Source organism: Bos indicus x Bos taurus, chromosome 6 (assembly GCF_003369695.1).
Source record: "Bos indicus x Bos taurus breed Angus x Brahman F1 hybrid chromosome 6, Bos_hybrid_MaternalHap_v2.0, whole genome shotgun sequence".
NCBI classification, from domain to species: Eukaryota; Metazoa; Chordata; class Mammalia; order Artiodactyla; family Bovidae; genus Bos; species Bos indicus x Bos taurus.
Genome location: NC_040081.1, coordinates 50,346,656 through 50,371,621, shown reverse-complemented (window position 1 = coordinate 50,371,621; position 24,966 = coordinate 50,346,656). Strand labels below are relative to the sequence as shown.

Genomic DNA, 24,966 nt, shown 5'->3' with positions numbered 1-24,966 from the left:
TAGTATTATCAGGTATTAATTGTAATTTTACATCTCAGTTACATCATTTATAAAATGCATATATTTCCTTCCTCAGGATAATTCTATGAAGCAAATGAATATAGAGAACCCTCAGGTTATCACTAATATAGTGCAAAAGCATTCATTTATTATTTCAATTTTTCTCACCCTTATTATCATTTATTTTTAGATACTTAATAAAGATACGATTTCATCATTCTTTTTGATGGATAGATTGTCCTCTTTACGTTATATTTGCTCTTTTCTGGTGCTTCTCTCTTTGTGTGTGTAAGTGTGACAGGGAGTGAATTAATCTATAATTCATTTGTCTCTGACATTAGACATACTTTGTGATGACTTGGCCCCTTTAAAATCCCTTCAGCCCTTTATGTTTGAGTTGTATTATAACTGAGGTGTTTCATACTGTGATCTGAACATTATCTCCAAAAACCCATAAAAGTTGATTTCTACATTTACAAATGTATTTGGTTTAATTAGAAGCTTAAAATAATATGTGAATGAGTGTTATGAATTGCTACCTAATTGGCAGAGTCTATCTACATTCTGTGACTGGCAATCATTTTTACAAGGCTTTTCTCACTGCCATGAATTTTTGAGAATTGACTGCAATCTCAGTCTTTTAGGAACCACTTTGCTACTGGGCACTGAATGATCTTTAATAATTATTTGATGACTTCTCTGTGAGTTACTGGTTTCTGTTATTTACTTCTCCTTAACAGTAAATCCAGGAAAATATATGCAGGTCTCTTAAAGACAGAAGCCATGTAGCCACAGAAAATAAATGTGCAACTATTAATATGCTTTCTTTGTCTATGACTTTTACAGAATTTTATTTGTTATAAACACTGGTATTTGTTCACAGTGGATAGAGAAACATGTGTTCCTAGCCTTGAAATGAATAAGGAATTCAAGAGGGGCCAGGAAACCACTTGCCTTAATGGCAAAATACCGGTGAGGCCAGTGAACACTTTTGTAAGCAAGAAAACAATCATGTATTTAATAAATATAAACACTGTGGATCTGATTTAATTTGGGGAAAAAAAGAACTATAGGACTAGAAATAAATTTAAGGTATTTTTTAAAAAATCAACATAGTGAAGCAGTAATCTGATAGAATTTTATTAAATGCTAACTACCTAAACATATGTTTTATGTATATCTGCACAATAACTCTTTAAGACACGGCCATAATTATTATAATTGTTGTTTCCATTTTATAAGGAAGTGAGATATTATGTAAATTTATCTCTATTCCCTTCTTGAAAATGTGATGGAGGTTGAACTAGGACTATAGACTTCTGGCAACAATTCCTTGCAAATGTACCTATTGTACTGCATACCATAACACATCAGAATTAAGTTTAAAAAGGATATTTTAAAACTAAAAATTTATAGAACAGATGTTTCCAAAAAGCATACCCCAAAGAATACAGAAACTTGATAGTCTGAAATGACTCAAATGGTGCCATTTAGTAGAGAAAATGAATTACCTGATCCTCAAAAATGTCACAGGTAAGGCATTAGAAGGGAGAACGTGTGCATGGGATGGTGTGGTTGGGAGAGGCAAAGGAGTAAGGTTATTAGAAGGATAAAATAAAGAAAGTATTAAAATCTCAGGGTCAGTCTGTGGGACAGTCCTCTAATCCTCCTTCAGAAATGAAATGACTGTCAGAGGAGCTCAGAACTTTTCATTAGAGAAAAGAAGAGTAATGTATTTTCCCTGCTATTTTCAAAAACTTAAAACATAAAGACCAGAGGCTAAGTAATCAAGTCAGAAGTCTTGTACTTTGTGCCCTGAAATAAAATGTGGTTACTTGAGAAAAACTCACATGGGAACCTCTAAACCCACAGACAATTGATAGAACTAATTTAATAGCTACTTGATTCTGGGGACATAGATAATACTCAGACATGGACCATGAAGGAAAAACATATGAGTTTGATTTCACAAAAGAGGATAGAAACAGACTGGAGCTGAGATAGGCAAGAATTAGATTTTAGATCTTCATTATTCTAGGAAAAAGAGATGAACCAATGTTGTCCAGGAAACTAGAAGTGCCTCTTAAAATTGAATTCTTAAAGGCTGAGTACAACTGATCACACTGAATAAAGGGTAGTAAGCTTAAGAGGAAAAGAAAAAAAAAACTCTGATAACACATGGTTCTATGTGAACATGTTGCTTTCTAATCACTTGCTCAAAGATATTGTATGATTAACATTGCCTGGACTAAAGTGCAGGGAAAGAATAAGGATTGAGTCCTAAATTCAATTTTCTCAAATACTCATATAATTGAAAATTGAGTTTATTTTAGGCGAGAATTATCTGAGAAATTGTGACTATATAAGTAATGATTTCAAAAATTACATATCAGTCTGTGAGATGTTTCTGACACAGATTGTTGAGAGGTATTACTTAAAGAGAACAGCAGGTAACTCTGCCCAGTATCCATCAATAAAATTGATGGATAGTTAATGGAATGCTTAGATAATGCAAAGATATCTTACAGAATGGACCAGCAGCAAGGAGGGAAGCAAAATCTGGCCATTTAATCATGCCTATAGTGAGTTCCAGAAAAACATCTATTTCTGTTTTATTGACTATGCCAAAGCCTTGACTGTATGGATCACAATACACTGTGGAAAATTCTGAAAGAGATGGGAATACCAGACCACCTGACCTGCCTCTTGAGAAATTTGTATGCAGGTCAGGAAGCAACAGTTAGAACTGGACATGGAACGACAGACTGGTTCCAAATAGGAAAAGGAGTACGTCAGGGCGTATATTGTCACCCTGCTTATTTAACTTCTATGTAGAGTACATCATGAGAAACGCTGGGCTGGAAGAAGCACAAGCTGGAATCAAGATTGCTGGGAGAAATATCAATAACCTCAGATATGCAGATGACACCACCCTTATGGCAGAAAGTGAAGAGGAACTCAAAAGCCTCTTGATGAAAGTGAAAGAGGAGAGTGAAAAAGTTGGCTTAAAGCTCAACATTCAGAAAACGAAGATCATGGCATCCGGTCCCATCACTTCATGGGAAATAGATGGGGAAACAGTGGAAACAGTGTCAGACTTTATTGTTTTGGGCTCCAAAATCACTGCAGATGGTGACTGCAGCTATGAAATTAAAAGACGCTTACTCCTTGGAAGAAAAGTTATGACCAACCTAGATAGCATATTGAAAAGCAGAGACATTACTTTGCCAACAAAGTTCCGTCTAGTCAAGGCTATGGTTTTTCCAGTGGTCATGTATGGATGTGAGAGTTGGACTGTGAAGAAAGCTGAGTGCCGAAGAACTGATGCTTTTGAACTGTGGTGTTGGAGAAGACTCTTGAGAGTCCCTTGGACTGCAAGGAGATCCAACCAGTCCATTTTGAAGGAGATCAGCTCTGGGATTTCTTTGGAAGGAATGATGCTAAAGCTGAAACTCCAGTACTTTGGCCACCTAATGTGAAGAATTGACTCATTGGAAAAGACTCTGATGCTTTTCCAATGGGGAGGGATTGGGGGCAGGAGGAGAAGGGGTATACAGAGGATGAGATGGCTGGATGGCATCACCAACTCAATGGACGTGAGTATGAGTGAACTCCGGAAGTTGGTGATGGACAGGGAGGCCTGGCATGCTGCGATTCATGAGGTCACAAAGAGTCGGACACGACTGAGCGACTGAACTGAACTGAACTGATAGATGATATTGAGAAAATCATTTGCATATTTTAAATAGAATTTTTCCCTAAGAAATAATCCTAAAGAGAAGAGAAAACAAACAAAAAAAACAATAGAAACAACTACAAGTTAGAGACATGGAATTACAATTAGTACCTTGTATTCTAAAAGAGCCCCTGAATCTAGGGCACCAAAGCAATTTTTTTCTTAGGAGAAGATCTCAGTCAACCGCAGACATGTTACAACACACCTTATCTGCCTCATTGGGTCTGGATGAAAAAGTTCCTCTTCTGATTTCATCCTCAGCAGGCAATCTTTTAAGAGGTACACTGATTTTCCTTCAGAGAAGGCAATGGCACCCCACTCCAGTACTCTTGCCTGGAAAATCCCATGGACGGAGGAGTCTGGTGGGCTGCAGTCCATGGGGTCGCTAGGAGTCGCATACGACTGAACGACTTCACTTTGACTTTTCAGTTTCATGCACTGGATAAGGAAATGGCAACCCACTCCAGTGTTCTTGCCTGGAGAATCCTAGGGACCGGGGAGCCTGGTAGGCTGCCGTCTATGGGGTCGCACAGAGTTGGACATGACTGAAGTGACTTAGCAGCAGCAGCAGCAGTGATTTTCCTTGGGTCACCTTAGAAATAAAGAATATTGTCTTTGAGACAAAGTGGGGCCTTTCCAATTTCTTCAATGGGATATTTTCCTGTTCAAAATTTAATGAACTAATACACCAGTTTGACATTAAAATCTTGTAATAATGTTTAGAATTTGCTTTGGCTCTGTTCAATTCTGCACACTGATAAAACTGAAACTTGGATCTAGAAAAAATCTTCCAGGTGCCACGTAGAGACCTCTCAGTCACCAGACAGGTAGTCTTCTCTTGACACACACTACACTTTCATACCTTCTATTCAATGCTCCAGGACAATGGGAAGCACATATCCCAGGCCTCTAAATACACACGTCTAGAGGTTTTTGATGAGAAAAATAAATGTATGCATGATTAAATAGATGCTGAATTTTTATTGGGAAATTATTATGCAGCAGTTACTTAGATAATCTTGGGATGGAAGACTAGTTTTATTAATGTAGTCCCTATGTATAATTCCTACTAAGCAATGATGAACACAGAGAAGGGAGAATACATTTATGTGACATTGATAGTTGTCCTTTCTTAGACAAAAAACATCAAAAGTGACATCTGCCTAGCAAATCATTGTTAGTAAGTCTTCACACGTAATACATTGGAAGGCAGTTCTTCCCTTGCATGGTGTACTAGCTGTGGTAAGCATATTTGACACGGGATTTCTGTGACTGGAACTGAACAATCATTTACTGTACAATTTGAATTTATTTCTTGTGCAAATTCTATTTCATTATTGTCTGTTTCGAAGCTTATCTATTTGTGTAAGGCCACTAACAATTGATAGCACTATGATAGTGTCAGGAATTCTATAATCACAAAATAAAAATGTTTGACGATGACTAAAAATGTTTGATATCAATTATTGGATCTCACCAAAAATGCAGTTAGATATTATTTTAATTTCAAGTCAGTGAGATGGACAAATGGTGACCTAGTATAAAATAAAGCATAGAAGTTATATGTGAGGCCAAAATTCACTTAAAAGAGTAATTATTATATCTCAAGGAAAGATAACAAAAGCTATTATTACAGAAATTTCAGACACTGTTGTACTTTTGGAAAATTTTGTAGAAACAGCAACAAAAATTATGAACACAGCATAAATTATAAGTTGGTTAGAAATTTATTAAGATTGATATAGAGGGATGCAACCATGCCCCTGTCTCTGACAAAGACTTTATAATGGACTTGCTGACCTGGGGGAAATAATTGTTGAATATGCTCTTACATGGCATCTCCTGGTCTTTGGCTTTCTCAGTTGTCTCACTTCTGTTGAATCTCTATCAGCAACACTGGGCTCCAAGTCCATATAACAAAATTCAACAAAGTTTTTAAACATCTATGTGTAGGATTCTAGATGTACAACCCTAATTCTAAATTTCTCCTTAGCTTGCCGTGCTTTGTTTGGTTTTACTTTTTTTATTTTAAAATATCCTCAGTCACCTTTACTGAAACTTATTTCTCTATTATTCTCTTATATTTCAGTATTTTTTCAGATTCTGTGTTGGGTATGATCTCTTTTATCTGGTGTCAATTACTTGATGGTCACATCTATTCCCCACGTTTCATAATCATCAGGGTGCCAATAACTCTTAAAGTTGTATTTCTGCTATTGATTTCTACTCCCAAGTTTCTGGTGTACATTTTCAATAGGCTGCTAGATGTCATTTGAGTTTTTCAAAGGTACCTTAAATCCAACATGTCTTAATCAAGCTTGTCCTCCTGGAAAGGTGCTATTCCTTCCACTTTTCCCACTTTTCCCAACTTGGAAATAGCACCCCTGTTTTCCCTATAACCTTACTCACTCACATTTCCATTTATCAAATTCCTACGCACCCATCCTTTAAAGTTTGGCTAAAGTTTTTCATATCCCCGATTCATATCCTCCTCTAATTCTCGTAACATTTATTCCTTTCACCTAGAGCTTCTCATGACTTTACTTTTAAAAATCTAATTCTGCACATACCTTTATCCATCACAATATTTGACACGTAGAAGGCAAAGAGAATGTCTCATTTACCTTAGGATCCTTCATGGGAATTTGAGTAGAGTAAATGTTCAAGAAATAATTATTGAACTTAAATTCTCATAATACTCTAAATTCACTGTTCATTGTATAAAATTTCAGCTATGGCTGTGATGACCTTTTACTGCAAAAGCTGGGTTGGTGAAATGCAACTTCATACTGAATAGAAACAATGTGCATAATTCAGTATAGAGCACTATGGCTCTCAGGAAGCACACCAGTCAGATTATAGGTGGGTCCTCCAATGACCTCATCAATGGAAATGCTGAGCATTTCAGAGCAGAAATAAAGTCATAGAAGATGTATTTCTCAAAGAAAATGAATGAGTAGATGATTTTCATACATAGGATACTGTTCTATTTTTTATTACCAAACATATTTTTGCACTCCTTGGAGATTTGTTTTAAATTACTATATCAAATCTTAGTTTCTGTTGTGATTATCACATTTTAGCAGCTATCTTTTTTAAAGGATTTTAATTTAAATGTGCATGTATTTCATTTTTTTTCACTTTGTAATGAATTTATTCTTTCTGGATCAGTGATCAGAAGGCATACAAAATAATGAGACTGATGTCAAAAAATATATATCTGCATAAATTAAGTAAAACTTAATCAGAAACAAGATTTTAAAACAAGGCAGCCTATTATCTATATTTCAGATAGAAAGTGAATGTGACATAAAGACAAATATCCAAAAACTTAACTGGAACCTTGAGATATCAATTACACAAAAAATAACAACCACAACTCAAGGAATGAATTGGGTTTTCAAAAAAACAAGCCTAATCAGTCTACTCTAATCTAATCATCTGATTTGAGTAATACAAATTGTTTTCTGAAAAAAAAAATCACAAGAACTTCAAAAGATTATTTACAGGATCTTATTAAGCTTGAAAAGCCTTATTTAAAGTACACGTATTTTTAGCAACTGTCCACATTTATGAGCAGGGAAAGAAAAGAGACATAAAAGTAATTTGTTCTGTAGATGAGATCTAGATTTACCATATGCTGATAATTTCTATCAATGATAAATTCTGGAGTTTTGGAACTAATTATGAAGAATTTAATTTCTTGTAGTTTGACATGAAGCTTCCAGGCCAATAAAGTATTTATTTTTAAATTATGTAGAAGACAGGTAGGTAAAAAGAGAAGATAGAATGCAAATAACTTGTGGCCTTCTTCCAGTCCAAGATATTATTTATAAAATGTAAAAATTTCAATAAGTGCATTTATAATTGTTTCATCTGAATACTTTTCTACTCCATTCTCTGTACATCATACCATTCTGAGCTTCTCTGAGCTTTCTCCTTTTCACATCATAGTGAAGCTACTGAAATCAGGGTTGTATATCTCCAACCTGAAGATGCCTGCCACAAAAAGCAGAGATTCTTTCTCATTCTCTTCTACTTCCTCAGAAAGTCTTGGCCATGTTTTACTTTTTATACATGCTTGTTGGGTCAAAATGAGTAACCACAGCTTTGTCATTATGTAATTAACCCTTATTAAACGAGAGACAAGGAGGATATTACTCTGTTTTGCTTTACTTAAGAAGAGAATGCTTTTCTTAAAAAACAAAACAAAATAAAACAAAACAAAAAAACCTGCAATAGAAGTAACAATAGTGACTTCCTTAACCTAAAAGAGGAATGAGATGAAACAAAGTCTCTATAAGTGGACTGACCTCTGAGATTGAGAGCTAGCTACACTTTAAGAGTCAGGTTCCAGAGTACCTTTAATCACCCAGAGGATGCTTAAAGTGTCATCACATTTCAGCAACATCAAGTATTTTATACATAACTCAAGGGGAAAAATCATAGGAAAAACAGAAATATATACAATGTATAAGCAAAAACGAATACAATATGGGGTTATAGCTTAACTTAATAAGGACCTAAACACAGAATTCATTATCTAACAAGTGTGCTGAAATTCAGATAAGCAAATGCTTTGAGAGTCTGGAGGCAACAAGCCCACTAACTGACCTCCAAAGTCACTTTGAGAGTTGATGAGAGCTCATTCCCTCCTCAAATGTCATAAAGGTTCAGCAGAGTGATCCAGTTTTAAAAGACAAAATTAGAATAAAAAGGGTAATATAGTCACACATTTTATCAGTGTTAATTATTAATACTGAGATTAAAAAGAAAGGGCTGAAGTTCGGTAAGCATACTAATTGGATACTTTTCAGTTCGTTTTCTCTGTCGATTTGAATATTTTGAAGCAGTTAAAAAGGAAGTATATACCTGCAGAATAATGCATTCAACTGGAAAACTGGTTGTTTTACATTTCAAAATGTAAAAACACTTAAAAAAGAGATTAGAGAATACAGGAAGATAATGACTTCTCACTTTGATTGACAGAGAGCACAAAAAATTGGATTCATTTGATACCAAAGGATAGATTTTACTTTCCCCTCTTTTAAGATCCTTGAGATGTTTAAATGTTACTGCTCCTTGGTATCCCACAAAAATTAGAAATTAACTGGGAAGTATTAAAGGTGAGAATATCATTCTTACCAGTCACTTCAGAATGCTATATTTGTGAGACTAAGTATTTTTGATGCTTTCATGATTAAGCCTTTGTATCATGTCAAATCTACCTAAAGTTAATAATAATCATAATTATTTTATTATTACTATTTAAGTAATAGTACTAAATAGTCCTATCACTAATATAGTAAAATTATTGGTACTCATTATTTATTTATACTTTATTCAGTGCTACTATCTCATTTAGTGTCCTCCACTACTCTATGATTTATTATTGGAGAAAGTGGGACTATGAGATGTCAGAAAATTACACTGTTAGTAAAAGGGGAAATCAGAATTTAACCAATGTTAATTAGACTAATACTTTGGCCATCTGAGGCGAAGATCTGACTCATTGGAAAAGACCTTGATGCTAGGAAAGACTGAGGTCAGGAGGAAAAGGAGGTGACAGAGGATGAGATGGTTAGATGGCATCATCAACTCAATGAACATGAGTGTGAGCAAACCCCCAGAGACAGTGAAGGACAGGGATGTCTGGCAGGCTGCAGTCCACGGGGCTGCAAAGAGTCAGGCACAACTGAATGATTGAACAACAACAAATAGATCAATGTCATTTAATTAACACTGTTAATGTTAATTGTCCCTAGATTTCAAGACTGTTTTTTAAGCCAGTACATTCTACTACATTACATATGTAATATAGGACATTGTCTATAGGACAATGTCTTCTTTAGATTCTTTTAGATTATGTTGCTCATTACTGGAAAGCTAGAAAGCTGCTGCAGCATACATCTTGATTGGCTGAGACTGCATAGAGATAATCTCTATTATCACTTTCCCTCTGATGCTGGGAGGGATTGGGGACAGGAGGAGAAGGGGACAACAGAGGCTGGATGGCATCACTGACTCGATGGACGTCAGTCTGGGTGAACTCCGGGAGTTGGTGATGGACAGGAGGCTTGGCGTGCTGCGATTCATGGGGTTGCAAAGAGTCGGACACGACTGAGCGACTGAACTTAACTGAACTGAATCACTATGAAAAAGGAGGAGTAAATAGAACCCTCCAGAAGTGAAAGGTGTGTGGACTTGGGGATACTTGGGAGGTACAGAATTTTACTGATGGCTAGGAATGTAAAAAATACAGTCAGACACTGGTAACTAGACAGAGTGAAATGCTAAACCAAGAAAATGAATCCTTTTCAAGGTATATTAGTCTCTTCCCCCGCCCTCCCCACACACACAAAAGTTGCAGGGCATTTGTTTTGTGGTATTATGAATATGTTATTAACAAGAATGTGAACTTCTTTGGGAGACTGGAAGAGACAACGTCAATTCAATCTAAATGAAAACAGCAAAAATCAACAATTTCTAGAGGACAGTATCTTACAGATGAGTGCTGAAAATTGGGTAGGTAAAAGAAAAGTAGAAAGTAAAGGGTCCTTTATCTTACACAAGGGTATGAGTTTAGTGTCTATTCTCGTTGCCCTTGGTCATAAAAAAAAACGGTGCTTCATTCCCAAATGACATTTCAAATATACTGTTATTTAGTTCTGAAATCAATGTGAAAAGTCCATGGCAGATACAGAAAGGGTTCACAGTCAAATGCACCATGCTTCAACCCTCAAGAACAATGTGCTCTAAACACTAAAGCATGTGGAGTGAGGAGAATGAATAAAACAATTATGCCTAGCTTATACATAGATTATAAAAATTATGGAAGTGGGAAATTTTAAAAATTAATATATTAAAAACCAAAATTATCTTTAAATATTTGAGAAAATCAAGAGGCATAAAATTAATTAGGCAGTTAGAATGGGCAAATTTCTGACCATTTAACTTTTAAAAATCTGCCTTATGGATCAACAGCTATTTTCTTACTTTGATTTATTTCTATGTTATACTATCTCAAAGTTTAACTAGAGGAAAACACATACTGTTTTGTACCTTTTGTTCACTCTTACTCTGACCGAAGTTTACACCGCCAGGTAAGAAAGTAAATGTGTTTATTCTATTATGAGATCACTTAGTCATAATTAATGGCTTTGAAGGCACTGTATCCAGAGCCAGATCAGACCTATAAATGCCTCTTGGACAGTGCAATTTGGGGAGACTCCAAAACTGTCTCCCATATTGACATACTGTTGGACCAACTTTTTCATCTACGTAGCCAGAAATCATGCATTTGACCCTTTTCATTTATTTGATTTATGTAATACTTTCATTATCTACTACTACAATGCACATATGTTATATGGGTTGTGAGGAAGGCCCTAGAATTACTTCTGATTGGCCCATATTACAGTACATATTATAAAATTCACTCACCATCCCACTAAGAGATCCAAAGTTCTCTTTCTGTTCAGAAGAATAAAATACATAAGAAAAATTGGATGTAAGAAAATAACTGCAGTTTATTGGATCTGTGTATGGTTTTACAGTTAATTTACCTATTTTCCGTATAGATGATAGAAACAGACCCTAAAGAAGTAAATGACCTACCCAATCCTAAACGGAAGTTATGATTAGAGGTTAAGTTGGGTATTTTCCATATTTGAGTTGTTAAACTCATCATGTGATAATGAGATACATAGTTAAAACAAACTAGCCTTGAAAATATGATTCAGGAGGGCTTTTGAAAGAATAAGTTGGGTAGGGTAGGCTTAAACTCATAAGCCCCATTCTAAGAGAAAGTCTGAAGACTACTACTAATAAAGAGAAGAGCAAACCTTTGTATAATCAATGGTTGCCTTGAATGTGATCGTGCTTTTAGGCCTAATATCCGGTTTTCACTTGACTTATTAAATTATTTTATCAATAAAGTTCTTTATCGCTACTTAACTTCCCACCATGGATTCCATATTTTAAAATATGTAATTCCACTAAGCATATTATAATGAAATAGCAACCAATTTCTCCAATCTTATCAAAGGATCAGCATGAAATAATCCTAATAATATTAAGTTAAAGAAAAATATGTTAGTGGTATTTTTCATTAATGAATGCATAATTCATGATGGTTTTCTTAAAAATATTTTTATGTATAACTTTCAATATTCCTTTCCAGAAACTCATGAGATACAAGTACCCCAGGTTTGAAATCATGAAAATGGTGGGTTTCATTTTAATGAATAAATTCTGGTTTCAAAAAATTATGTTTATTTTTACACTGTATTATTTTACCTAAGCTAATAAGAAAATAAAGCTTCATCATCATTTGGCACTAATGTGGTTTGGAATATAGTGTAAAGCTTGTTAAAAAGAGAACTAACCCATAAGCCCTTAATAAAATTTTGTTATGCTAAAGTATAGAAGGCAGAGATAAAAGCTTTTGTAAAACATGAGTGCATTTCACTATCCATGTACTGAAATTTTCCTGTATTTTGGTTATTTCCTTACTACAGCATCTATGACTATTTTTATCATTAGCTGTACCAACTTATACCCAGTTTCCATCATCACACTGGAATATTATAAAGTTATTGCACTGGAAATTATCTCCTAAACTTTACAATGAAAGTTAATCCAAGGAATTAGTTATAATAGCATTGTTTCTAATAGGTTAAAATTCTTATAGGTTAAAATTAAAAATTCAAAATGTTTGAGGTAATAATAGTTAGGAACTAGGACAGCTTCCAAAATGGTATTTTCATGTAAAATCCAATACAAATCCTGATTAAAACCTAACCAAGCAAAACACTGCAGATTACCTGGATTCCAATTAAATGTGACAAATGAATATTTGACAGGTTTCAATTCCAATTCTATTTATGTCAGGATGATCCATTAATATTGAAGATGAAACTACCAGAACTCAAGCAATACAACTACACTTTATGACTAGATAATAGTCTGAAAACGAACACAACGGAACTCTTAAATGTCAACTGCTACATTTGGATCACCCAACGTGAATCACATCTCTTCTGTCATTACCTATAGATCAGGGCTAACATGAATCACACTGAGCAGATGACAAATGGTTATATAAACTCCAAATTTCAAGTGTCAGTCACATAAAATCAGGAAAAATCAGTTACATGATTATGTTCCTTGGCTGTTGACAAGACTGAAAACAGTTATAAATAATAACTAAAAGTCTTTGAGAAATGTTTCTCAGTCAACTTGCTAGCCTTTAACAAGCTCATCTTTTAAGTTTTCCAAGATACGTATGTTTCCTAAAAAGTAACCACTGTGTATTTGTCATATAATATGTTTATTATTCATTATTTCTTTCTTATTTTAGTGGCACTGAATTCCTTAAACTCAGAAAAGATAAAATGACATTAAAATATGACTGTAATGCCAATGATAATTGATACCCCCAAAATAAAGACTTAATTATACTGTACGTTGTGAGAAAAGTACTTTTAAAAATACATATAAAATTATACGATATCATCAAAAGGTAATAAAGATATAGTAAAGCCCTTAAAGTAAATGAATCCTGCCTTCATAGAGAGTGTGTATGTGTAGGTGTGTGTATATATAAAACATTTTGTGGCATTTTTACTTTAATTTTTACTTTTGTACAAAGATTTGAAACATATTTGCCTTAAATATACATTCATCAGCATTGCAGTTCATATATATCAAAGTTGTATTTAAAATTGCATTTAAAAAAATCTAAAAAAAAAGGTGAATTCTTAAAAACCATATCAAACTCCCATCCACATAAGCACACACTGCCATACACACAGATAAGCATGCCTTTATAGCCATAAGGCAAAATGCCATTTAATATCTGGATAATTAATCAAGAAGGATTTCAATCAGCAGACCCTGAATCATATCTACTTAGCCAGATAACAGTGTGGAAAAATAACTATTTTACATGACTTAGTTTAGCAATAATTTGATTTGGAGTTATGTATGATACATTACTCTCTAATGCTAGATTTTAATATTCATACGTAAGCTTCCAGAAGAAAAGACTTTTTCCCGCAGTAATAGGTTCTATTTACATATTGTCACTCAAGAAACTGGTATATAACAAAAAGTTAAAATTTCTTATTTCACTTGGGGGATGGAATGGTGAAAGACATAAATTTACTTCAAGGTTTCACTAGAGATAAAAATGTGTGTGATTCCTCTTCCTCTCTCTGCATATAACCAAATTTCTTCTTATATATGAAATAGTAAAGTTAGCAAGAACGTCACCACTCCATTATTTGACATAAATCTATTCTTCAGGCATTTACTTACAACCTTTGGGAACAGAAACAAATGTGAAAAGTGTCATAAGCACTACTTGCAATCTAACACTGTAGCTTAAAGGTAAGTGTACACAGGCTGATTGTGGTAATTAGGAGAATCATCTCACAACAGAATAAGAATATAGGGTGCTATAATCTTCCTTCCTCCCTTTCCCTTGCAAAAAAAAGAAGAAAAAAAAAAGAGAGAGAGAGAAACCTTATAATTAAATGAGAGGGGAGTTCTAATAGCATTTACAGTCTATTTTGGAGAATAGTATGATACTGTTCTCCTCCTTTGACTCCATTTCTGTTATCACTTGAAAAGGAGAGGTCTGAAAATGCTTTTCTAAATACCTAGGAGACGAAAGAACAGAGCCAGGTGTGTCTATTGTCATTTCCTTTTACCAAGACTGGACACTTACAATTGAAGAAATAGTTGCATGACGAAAATGAATAGAAGAAAACAGTGACACAAGACCTTTCTCAGTGGCTATAGTTTAGGTATTACACTAGTTTAGTTTTTCCCATAACAGGTACTACTCTGATTTATTTGTAAAGGTGTTTATTTCTGACAGGCTGGTTTAAAATGATGGAGCAAGGTCAGTGAATTTAATCTAGAGAATTATGTTCCTTTATTTGGCATTTCTATACTTTAGCAAATATTGATTATTTCAAAGAAAACAGGTTTGGTGTCGGCTATTTTATTTTGATTTTAGACTGACCTTCAAGAGCCTACTTATTACGGCTCCCTAGCGTGAGTGTGTGTGGGTGTTGTGTTGGCCCCTACCATTTTCCATATGCTCTGCCTCACCAACACTGCCATCCGGCGTGGTCCTTTCATAGTTGTCCTCTGGGAGTGGAAGGGCACCCAGTCTTGGCCCTGATGAACTCTTACTGCTTGGTGTTTCTGACTCCTCCAGCCCGCTGTCATAGCAACTCTGCAGTGACCCCTGATGTGGGTCCTGAGGCTGACTCACAACAGAAAACGTCACTCTACGAAATGGCTGTAAGAGAAAAGATTCTGAATGTCACTAAGGTATAAGATTGTAAATGATCTTATTTAAAAAATACATAAATTACATACATTAAGGTTGACGGACAACTAATTCATACAGAATAAGTTAATATGATAATGCTGAAATTTATTTGCTTAACTCTGTTTTCTGAGGCAATACATAGAGCTTAGATTTTATTATGGAAAAACTGAATATTCCTTTCTGTAACAGAGATAAGAAAACAGCAATGTTACTGAAACACACATTTAAATTTGATATGGTACTTCCACACAGTCATCACTTTTCTATTCTGAAGTCTTCACTTCAAATATGTTTTTCACAAACAGACTCCTTATAAAAACAAAGGTCAGTGATTTTGGAAAGCAATAACTATAGAACTAATCCATCGTAAGAAGACTATTTTTAAATACTTTGTCCTTAGAGCAGATGGTTTAAAATCAAGTGTTCTGGGAATTGACTTCAACTATTAAAGATACAGCTGATAAATAAGAATTCGGATGAAGTGCTAACATATTGGAATACATTTCTTACTTCATTCATATTAAAAATATTACCTACTGACCCTAAAAGTGTAAGGGTAGTATTGAAATAACAGACAAGACTTTCATTAACCAGAGAATTTAAAATAAACTAAAAAAGTTGAATTCTATGTATTTTTACTACAACTAATTCACAATTTGCTCAAAAAAGTAACATCATATACCATTTTTAAGTAGTATTTAAAGTACTGAAAATATTACCCATTGGACATCACAATATAATATGTTACTAATGTTGGCTGAATAGAATACTTACTATATATGGATTTTAAAGGTTATCATAACTACATAATAAAACAGAAACATTTTAGGCTCATTAAGGGAACAAATTAATGCCATACATTGTCAGGGATATATGTACACATAATATTTTGGGGTAGAACCAATATAAAAGGTTCTATAATATCTCTTTCGTATTATTCTTGGCAAATTGTATTCATTACCTTCTTATATGACTTGAAAGTGGTATAAATGTACAGATTTTTGAACCTATACCTCAGACTGTTTTTTTCTAATATAAAGATAAAACTAATATTGCCAGAATAATGAGAAAGATAACAAACCTTTTCTGCACTTTTACTAGTGGTACAAATCACCCAACACAATTAGAACCAGTAGAATTTTTAAAACGTTAAGTCTAATCTACATACCATAGACTATTAATGGGAAAGCTAAGAAGATCTGTGACAGTTCCACCAAAATTTATAAAATGGTCTTACTAGAGACAAACACATGCTTCCAAAAAACTTCCCTTTATTTTGTCTCAGATAGAAGACTGGCCAGGAATATTGTCTATTGTTCATATTTCTAACCAAGTACCTCTCCTTCAATGTACTTATTAGAGTGTATAGTCTATATAAAATCTACTTTTCTATTTAATTCAAAATCAAACTTTAAGAAATTCTGAATTCTGTTGGAAACATTTAAAGCATGTTCTCTTCTTTATAATGTTTCCCTGAATTGGAACTGCAGTATTTTAAAACAATTACAAAATATTACTAGGATAAACATCATACACACCATGGGCCCAAATTTTCTAGCAACAAAATCTCTAGAAACATTTTCCTTTTTTCACTATAATCTCACATTGCTTTAGAATAGTATAATTGTGATAGTTTGCCTTATTTCTTAATAAATATGAAATCAATTTGTATTTACCATGCTTTATCTTATGTGTGCATATTTTTCTTTCTTTTTTTCCCATTTATACTCCCAACTGACTGCAAACCGTCTGTGAATTATGTTCAGTATCACCCCAGAAATGGAATTAATGACAGTCCCCTAAAACCAAATTGCTTTGCACATAGAAGCCACTTAGCAAATAATACTGAACAATAAAATTTTAATGACAATGCTGAATTTAGGAAATAATGCTGTGGGTCATGAAAACATATTATCACTTCAAGACATAGCAATGGATTAAGAAAATCACATTAAAAATAAAAGAGGGTCAAAGGCTTTTTAATTCTATTTTAATGATTCTCAAATCTTTTAGAATCAGTCCACTAATGCAAGGAGAAAGTTCAAAATGAACACAGAAATAGGTAAATTATTCTAATGGATTGACAAAGAGAAATAAGAAATTATGAGAGAAAACATTTCATTTTGATATAAAAAAGAAAGTGATGTTTGAATGAAGGTGTTAATCTCATAATCCGTGCTTAAATGCTGGTTCTACTAAAAGTAATACTAGAATATCACAGACAGGAGATAGACTATGTTTATAAAACACTGTTTTCTATCATGGATTATATAATAATTGCTATGAATCTGTGCATTTTACTTTCTAGATTCTGTACTCTATTTTAATTGTGAATATTTTAATCCCCATGAATTACTGTAGGTTACATATTAAGTTTAATGATAGAATGAAAATGTTGTAATTTTAAAATACTAAGATGAATATATATACTAGAAAATGCTCAGATCCATCAATACTTCCTTTTTGCATAAAAAAGCTTTTTCATTTAAAATCATATCTGAAATAATGAAAAAATGACATAATAAAATCTGAAATAAAAAATATTACCCAATGGATCGTAAAATGCCCTATCATTTTTATCTGCATTAAAAAAAATTCCAATAGAATTCTACATACAACATAAACACTACATTGCTATCTCTTAAATTCTACTTTGATAATTTTAAATAAATAAAAATCTGTGACAAACTGTTTAAGTTGGTAATGTGAACCAAATTAGTACAGATACCTGAATTCTGAAAGAGAACCCATTAATGCAAGAACTAAGTTTTAATTCCAGTAATAAATCAGACATGTATTACAGGTTTAGATAACAGAGTAGACAGATAGGCAGACAGTTAGGGAGACAGACAAGTATTTACGGGTTGGGTCTATTAAGAAGATAGGCTTTATGGCAGAAGTTATGACACAGAATACATATTATTTACATACCAGAGATATATTGACTAAACCAGAAGTGTAAGCATTGTGTTAACTGTGACAGAGATAATGAATTTGGTAATGACTAATACTCTGAAGTACAGTGGCTTAAGTAGTGACTCCTAAAACTTAGATGTGTCTTAGAAACATCCAGAATACTTGTGAGAAAACACAGAGCCAATATCTGGCCTCAACTTAAACCCAATGAATCAACATTCAGGGTGGAAGTGGGTACCAGGAACTTCTAATATTTCTCAGGGTGATGAGAGGCACAGAGAGGAAGGGGAAATCCTACAATTGAATATTTAGTCAGAAAGTCAAACTGCTTCAGGAAGCCAGATGGTCCTTTAAGTATTCATAGAATTTCCCTGTAAAGTCACAGAAGCATGGTTTCATCTTGAGACGCAAAAGTATGGTATGAAGATATCTAGTGACCTGAGGTGTTTGAGCTTTTGACTTTTCTGTCTAGGGTGACAAATGACTTGTCTTGCAAAGGCAAACTCACTTTCTATGCAAAACAGGAAAAAGCAGAAGAGCTTGAGGAAGCCTGTCAGTTTCCCAGCTTTTTGAAACAATGAAGATGTGCTTGAAAACTAAGTAAGTAATGCAAGAAAGAAGTCTCCAAGAGACTTCCCTGGCAGTCCAGGGGTTAAGACTTTGCCTTCCAACTCAGGGGCTGCGGGTTTGATCCCTGGTCCCAGTGCTAAGATCCCACATGCCTCCTGGCCAAAAAAACAGAATATAAAACAAAAGCAACACTGTAACAAATTCAATAAAGACTTTAAAAATGGTCCACATTAAAAAAAAAAAAAAATGGTCCACATTAAAAAAAAAAAATCTTTAAAGATGAAGTTTCCAAGAAAGTTTTTACAAAAATTGTGAGTGGTATGTGTGTGAGAATTATAAACAAGAGGGGGTGGAAATCAAAGATTTTTATTGGGCAAATAAATGACCTAATTAAAGGGGTGAGAGTAAAAACATGGTCTGACCATTCCCTACAAAAGAGTAGGAGGAAGAAATGTTGAAGGCAGAGGATTATGCTAAAAAAGAGAGGGGATTGTCTTTTTGTCTTGGTTATGGTTTCTTTTGCTGTGCGAAAGCTTTTAAGTTTAATTAGGTCCCTCTGTGGTGACCTAATTGGAAAGGAAGTCCAAAATAAAGGGGGTATATGTATATGCATAGCTGATTCACTTTGATGTACAGCAGAAACTAACAAAACATTGTAAAGCAACTATACTCCAATAAAAATTTTTTAAAAGAAGGAAAGAAAGAATGGGGAAACAGCAATAAGAATGCTCAGCAAGGCCATTACAGAGCAAACTGTGTGGCTGACTGGCTGTCATTATACCTACATTTGTGATGTCCCATTGTATCTCAGGGTTTCAAGGATGTTCCAACAATAATTCTATATATTTAAGAAACTCAAAATCTTATAGGTATATAAAAACAGCCAAAAATATAACATTATTAAATTTCCAACAATGTAAAGGCATCCCCCCCCAAAAAAAAATTCCATGAAACTTGTTTATGAATTCAGGCAGGCATTGCAAAGAAGGGGTTTCTTGGATTGAGATCTCTAAAATAATTTTGATAGATAATATATATTTGAGGGCTGATTACAGACTTCATATTTGAAAACAGGGGCAAAGAATAAAATATAGGACTAATAAGAAAACCAAGTCACTTTTGAGACTCAGAAAACAAGGAAGCTGGTAATTTCTGGAAAGCAAATAAAATCTTCTGTTATCAAAGGCATCAGAGATAGTGAGAAGAATATTGATTACTGTAAGTCCATTGGATTCATCCATTAGGAGGTCATTTTTGTTATAAAACCTCTAAACTCTGGGGAACAGTTCTAGGAGATTAAGTCAGAGGAAGTAAAAGACCTCTTGTAAACATAAGGAGACATGGAGAAAGTGGGTGTAGGCTTCTAATTTTTAAAATGGTATGGTATAAGAGAGATGTCAGGTGGCAGTTAAAAGGAATAAGATGTATGTAAAACCTTTATCTGTTTTTTTGTCTTTCTTATTATTGAAAAAAAAATGCTTCAGGGAAAGTAGTTGAAGATGCCAGCAAAAATGGCAAGCAAAAAATACGCCTAATAATATAAAGTTTTCCAAAACGAAATAAATCAGAGACTAGAAGTAAACTAACAAGAATTAATAGAGAAATAAAATTAAAATCACAAAGGCAAGGCAAACAGTAAAACTTGTTGGGGAATTACATGCAGGGTCCATTGGTCCATGTGTGTATGTTTAATGAGAAATATATACATGCTGCTGCTGCTAAGTCGCTTCAGTCGTGTCCAACTCTGTGCGACCCCATAGATGGCAGCCCACCAGGCTCTGCCGTCCCTGGGATTCTCCAGGCAAGAACACTGGAGTGGGTTGCCATTTCCTTCTCCATTGCGTGAAAGTGAAAGTGAAGTTGCTCAGTCACGACCGACTCGTAGCGACCCCATGGAATGCAGCCCACCAGGCTCCTCCAAACATGGGATTTTCTAGGCAAGAGTACTGGAGTGGCTTGCCATTGCCTTCTCCTATAAACATATATATATATATATATATATATATATATATATATTATAAACTACAGAAAAATTAAAAAAAGATTCTATTCCAAGCAACCTTATGGATTCCCTATTGACCTCAGAAAAGTTAGCTGACCTCTGGCTCTTGTGCCTTAGGCTCAGGGTCTATAAAATGCAGAAAATAATACCTATCCCTTACTAACTTAAATTCTCTGAGAAATAATGAGATAGCTTCTACAAAGAGCCTTAAGCTCCCTCAAAGACATATACTATAAAAGGTATTATACCTCAGGCCACAGCTATATAATGAGAACTATCTCCCGTTATGTTTTAAGTTTGTTTTTTGCAAGAAAATAAAGGTCTAGTCCAATAATTTACAAAGTTTCTAAATATAATTTAAAAAATCCATGTGAAATCTCAAACCTAAGTCTCCTATTCATGCACTGATTTTTGTTTTTCTAAAGGCAGGTTATTTGTGAAACAAATAGGTACACAAATAACACCCACATTTTTCAAAAAATATTTGCATCCAATCATTTACTGAGCATGAACATCTATAAGTTTAATTATTTAAGAGTGACATTCACGAATTAATTTTTGTTTCCGTTATGACACACTGGAAACTTTCACTTGACGACACATATATATTCAAAGGTAACTCTGGGGCTTCCCTGATGGCTTTGTAGTAAAGAATCTGCCTGCCAATGCAGAAACATGGGTTCGTCCCCTGATGCAGGAAGATGCCACATGCTGCAAAGCAGCTAAGCCTGGGCATCACAGCTATAGAGCCACACTCTAGAGGACCGAGCCACAACTCCTGAAGCCTGCATGCCCCAGGACCCATGCTCTGCAACAAGAGAAGCCACCCCAGTGAGAAGCCCACCCATGGCCACTAGAGAGTAGTACCTGCTTGTCACAACTAAAGAAAAAGCTTGCGCTGCAGTAAAGACCAAGCCCAGCCAAAAATAAATAAATAAACAATGTTTTTTAAAAGTTACTTTGAATAATATCCAATCCCTGGGGCAGGGGATGTACTTTGATACTCATGCCAGGCCCCAGCTGATGGAAATGGATTATAATTGACTTTGCTTTAAACTACTATAGACTTGGAATCAGTCTATTTTTCATATTATCCTTATCCATTCTTCATATAATTTTATTCACTTGCTATTTCAAAATCTAGAGGTCACATGGGAAGTGGACATGAATGGAGAGGTCCTCTCCCTTCTATCCTTGCCCTCATGCTGTGGAGTACCTAAGTATGGCTGTCTCTTCTTACCCTCCTCTCCTGAGCGGGAATTCTGATACACCCAAGATGAGGAACATGTGATTGCCAAGACCATTTCCACAAATAAAATTAACATAGCTGAAGCTCCAATACATGGGTCATCTGATGTGAAGAGCCAACTCACTAGAAAAGACCCTGATGCTAGGAAAGATAGAAGGCAGGAGAAGGGGGCAACAGAGATAAAGATGGTTGGATGGCATCACTGACTCAATGGGCATGAGTTTGAGCAACCTCTTGGTGTTGGTAAAGGACAGGGAAGCCTGGCTTGCTGCAGTCCACGGGATTGCAAAGAGTCAAACACAACTGAGTGACTGAACAACAAGAAATAAACTTGAAAGGACAAAAATAGCAAATAAGGATAAAGTTGGGTGCTGGGGGGATACACATTGTAACATATTTAGTACATACATTTGCCTATTAATATTTTGGATTTAAAAAAAAATTTGGATTTTTTTAAACTTGGAAAACATGAACAGTAGTTAAAATGGTATATAGGTAAACTTGGTATCAAGAAAAAGACACCTTGCTTAGATGAGGAGAGGATTTATGATATGTGTGGGTGACAGAAATAAGGCTTGCATTCTAATGACAGTATTGCAAGGTGTGAGGCATTCATGACAGGAAAAGGTGATGAACATTTGATTCATTCTTCTTTTTGTGAAATTTCATCTCCACAATTGCAAACGTGAATTACCAAACAGTAAATGTAAAGCTAGGCAATCCAGCAGGTTTTTGGAGGTCACATAAGAAGTTATCACAATCCCCACTTTACTTCACATATGGAGTAGAAGCCAGATCTCATCCTGCTTTATTCAGAGAGTTCACAGAAAGTTAAGTTCATACATTTTAAATCCATTAGAGGACTGGGACAATTTTCTAAAAAGCTTTTTTAAAAAAAATATCTAGAAAGTGAAAGTGTTAGTCGCTCAGTCGTGCACAACTCTTTGTGACCCCACAGACTGTAGCCCACAAGCCTCCTCTGTCCATGGCATTCTCTAGGCAAGAATACTGGAGAGGGTAGCCATTCCCTTCTCTAGGAGATCTTCCAGACCCAGAGATTGAACCAGGGTCTCATGTACTGCAGGTGGATTTTCTACTGAGTCACCAGGGAAGCCTAGAAAGTTTATGTCAAATTGTCCAACTGTCTTATTTTTCTATCTTGCAGATTCATTTTTTTTAAATTTTAGAGAACCATATAACTGCCCTCCTTTTTTGAAAGTACTGACATGATAGCATACACTATAAATAATATGTACTTTTGAGGAAATTTCATTCTGAAATTAACAGTAATATGTTATTCTGTTTCCAGAATTCAGTCATTGGCATTACATCTCCAGGGCCTAATTATTTTAAAAAATTCTTTATCACAAAGTTCATTTATAGTTTCTAAGAAAGCCAATAAAGACCAGATGCATATTCACAAAAATAAAATAATAAAAATTTATTTTATCCATTCTTAATTATTGTTTAAAACATAACCATCACACCATAAATAAATATTAAATCTCATAATCAGACACAGTTAAAAATATTGACCTTCCACTTGCATTAACAAAATCCTCTAAGTTACAATCTGCACAATAATAATGGATTGTGTTCTCTAAATAGGGCAGTGGCTAATTTTTGAAAAGGGAAAGAAAATAGTTGAACTTTGGGAATATCCTATTATACGTAGTATTTACAGTAAAAGAGAAAACACAGCATCAGGTTAACAAGGGAGTAACTTTCCCCTTGGAGTCCATCAACCTAGTGACATGACCTTTTTGAGGATTTCATTTGCAAGAGGATAGAACCCTAAAAATGACGCTAGAAAGAACTACAGGTTAACTCTCTTTCCCTGTTGGATGCTGTTCTGTGTCTTACAGACAACTTTATTGGGAACTTTAAATCTGTACCTTCCTTTTTAGTTTCGATAGTTTCTCCATAAATCGTCTTCTTATCTGGAACTCACATACAACTGTCTCAGTCACATCAATTATTTCTGTATGGGCTGAAAAGGCTTTTCTATTTTTTCCAATTCACTTAGTTATGTCCATCAAACAGACTTCTAATGACTCTCTTTGTCAGTCATTAAGCACTGAAACAGTCATGGAGCAGAACATTGCTAAATTAAAAGGAGTGCTGCTTTTGCTTTTTATTTTAGAAAGAACTAAAACTGGGAGATCTTTCCTTGCAAATGAACAGGTACTTGATTAATCTGCAAACATTTTGAACCAGTGTCAGTGGCTACTGAACAAACATATCTAAGATTCCATAGTGCATTAGTTGAAATATGTCTGGCAGAATCTTCAAACAAACTTTAATGAGGTCTTTTAACTTTTTAGGGGCATCTTCCTTTGCTAACATCTTAAAGTTCTTCTGTACTTCAAATCGCCTTTCTTTCTTTCAAGTCAATAGCAGATGAAAGAGTAGTAAAAAGAAACATGTTGAGACACTTGGATTGGTTAATTAAAACACTTATTTGGGGGAGGAGAAGTTAAATAATTGTATTTTTTCTGACTTGCATGCAGTTATATATTTGACATTGTTGTATATATTTGTTCTGCAGAAACTAAGAATGTAGGTTATACTTAATAATTCTTAGTCCACTAGATCACAAGTGTGAAGTGTTTTCTGCTCAGTCATGTCCAACTCTGCGAAATCATGGACCAGGGTTTGCCAGGCTCTTCTGTCCATGTAATTCTCCAGGGAAGAATACTGGAGTGGGTTGCCATTTCCTTCTCCACAGTAATGCAAAAGAACGATAATGATAATATTAAAATAGTAGCTATTCATTTCACTTGTGTTGTCACTTTTCCTCATGTGTGGTTCATAAGGATATTTTGATTTTGAAAATGAGAAAAAAATAATGAACTTAATATTCAAACTACTGCAAGAACTGCTGCTGCTGCTAAGTCACTTCAGTCGTGTCCAACTCTGTGCGACCCCAGAGACAGCCGCCCACCAGGCTCCCCCGTCCCTGGGATTCTCCAGGCAAGAACACTCTGGAGTGGGTTGCCATTTCCTTCTCCAGTGCATGAAAGTGAAAAGTGAAAGAGAAGTCGCTCAGTTGTGTCCGACTCTTTGTGACCCCATGGACTGCAGCCTACTAGGCTCCTCCATCCATGGGATTTTCCAGGCAAGAGTACTGGAGTGGGGTGCCATCG

The 24,966-nt window shown here is 34.7% G+C and overlaps 1 protein-coding gene across 7 annotated transcripts in view; it reads right to left on the bottom strand.

The window, feature by feature from the left end:
- PCDH7 (protocadherin 7) overlaps positions 1 to 24,966 on the bottom strand; it is a 475,601-nt gene that overhangs the window by 232,655 nt on the left and 217,980 nt on the right. For 2 of the 7 annotated variants that reach the window (XM_027544224.1, XM_027544225.1), the window contains exon 2: positions 14,942 to 15,050. The exons of 1 other annotated variant lie outside the window; for it this stretch is intronic. In XM_027544224.1, coding sequence (XP_027400025.1) covers positions 14,942 to 15,050 — 109 coding nt within the window. Of the gene's footprint in view, positions 1 to 14,833; positions 15,051 to 24,966 lie in introns of all 7 variants that reach the window. 4 more of the 7 variants (XM_027544226.1, XM_027544222.1, XM_027544227.1 and 1 more) reach the window with 2 other exon arrangements.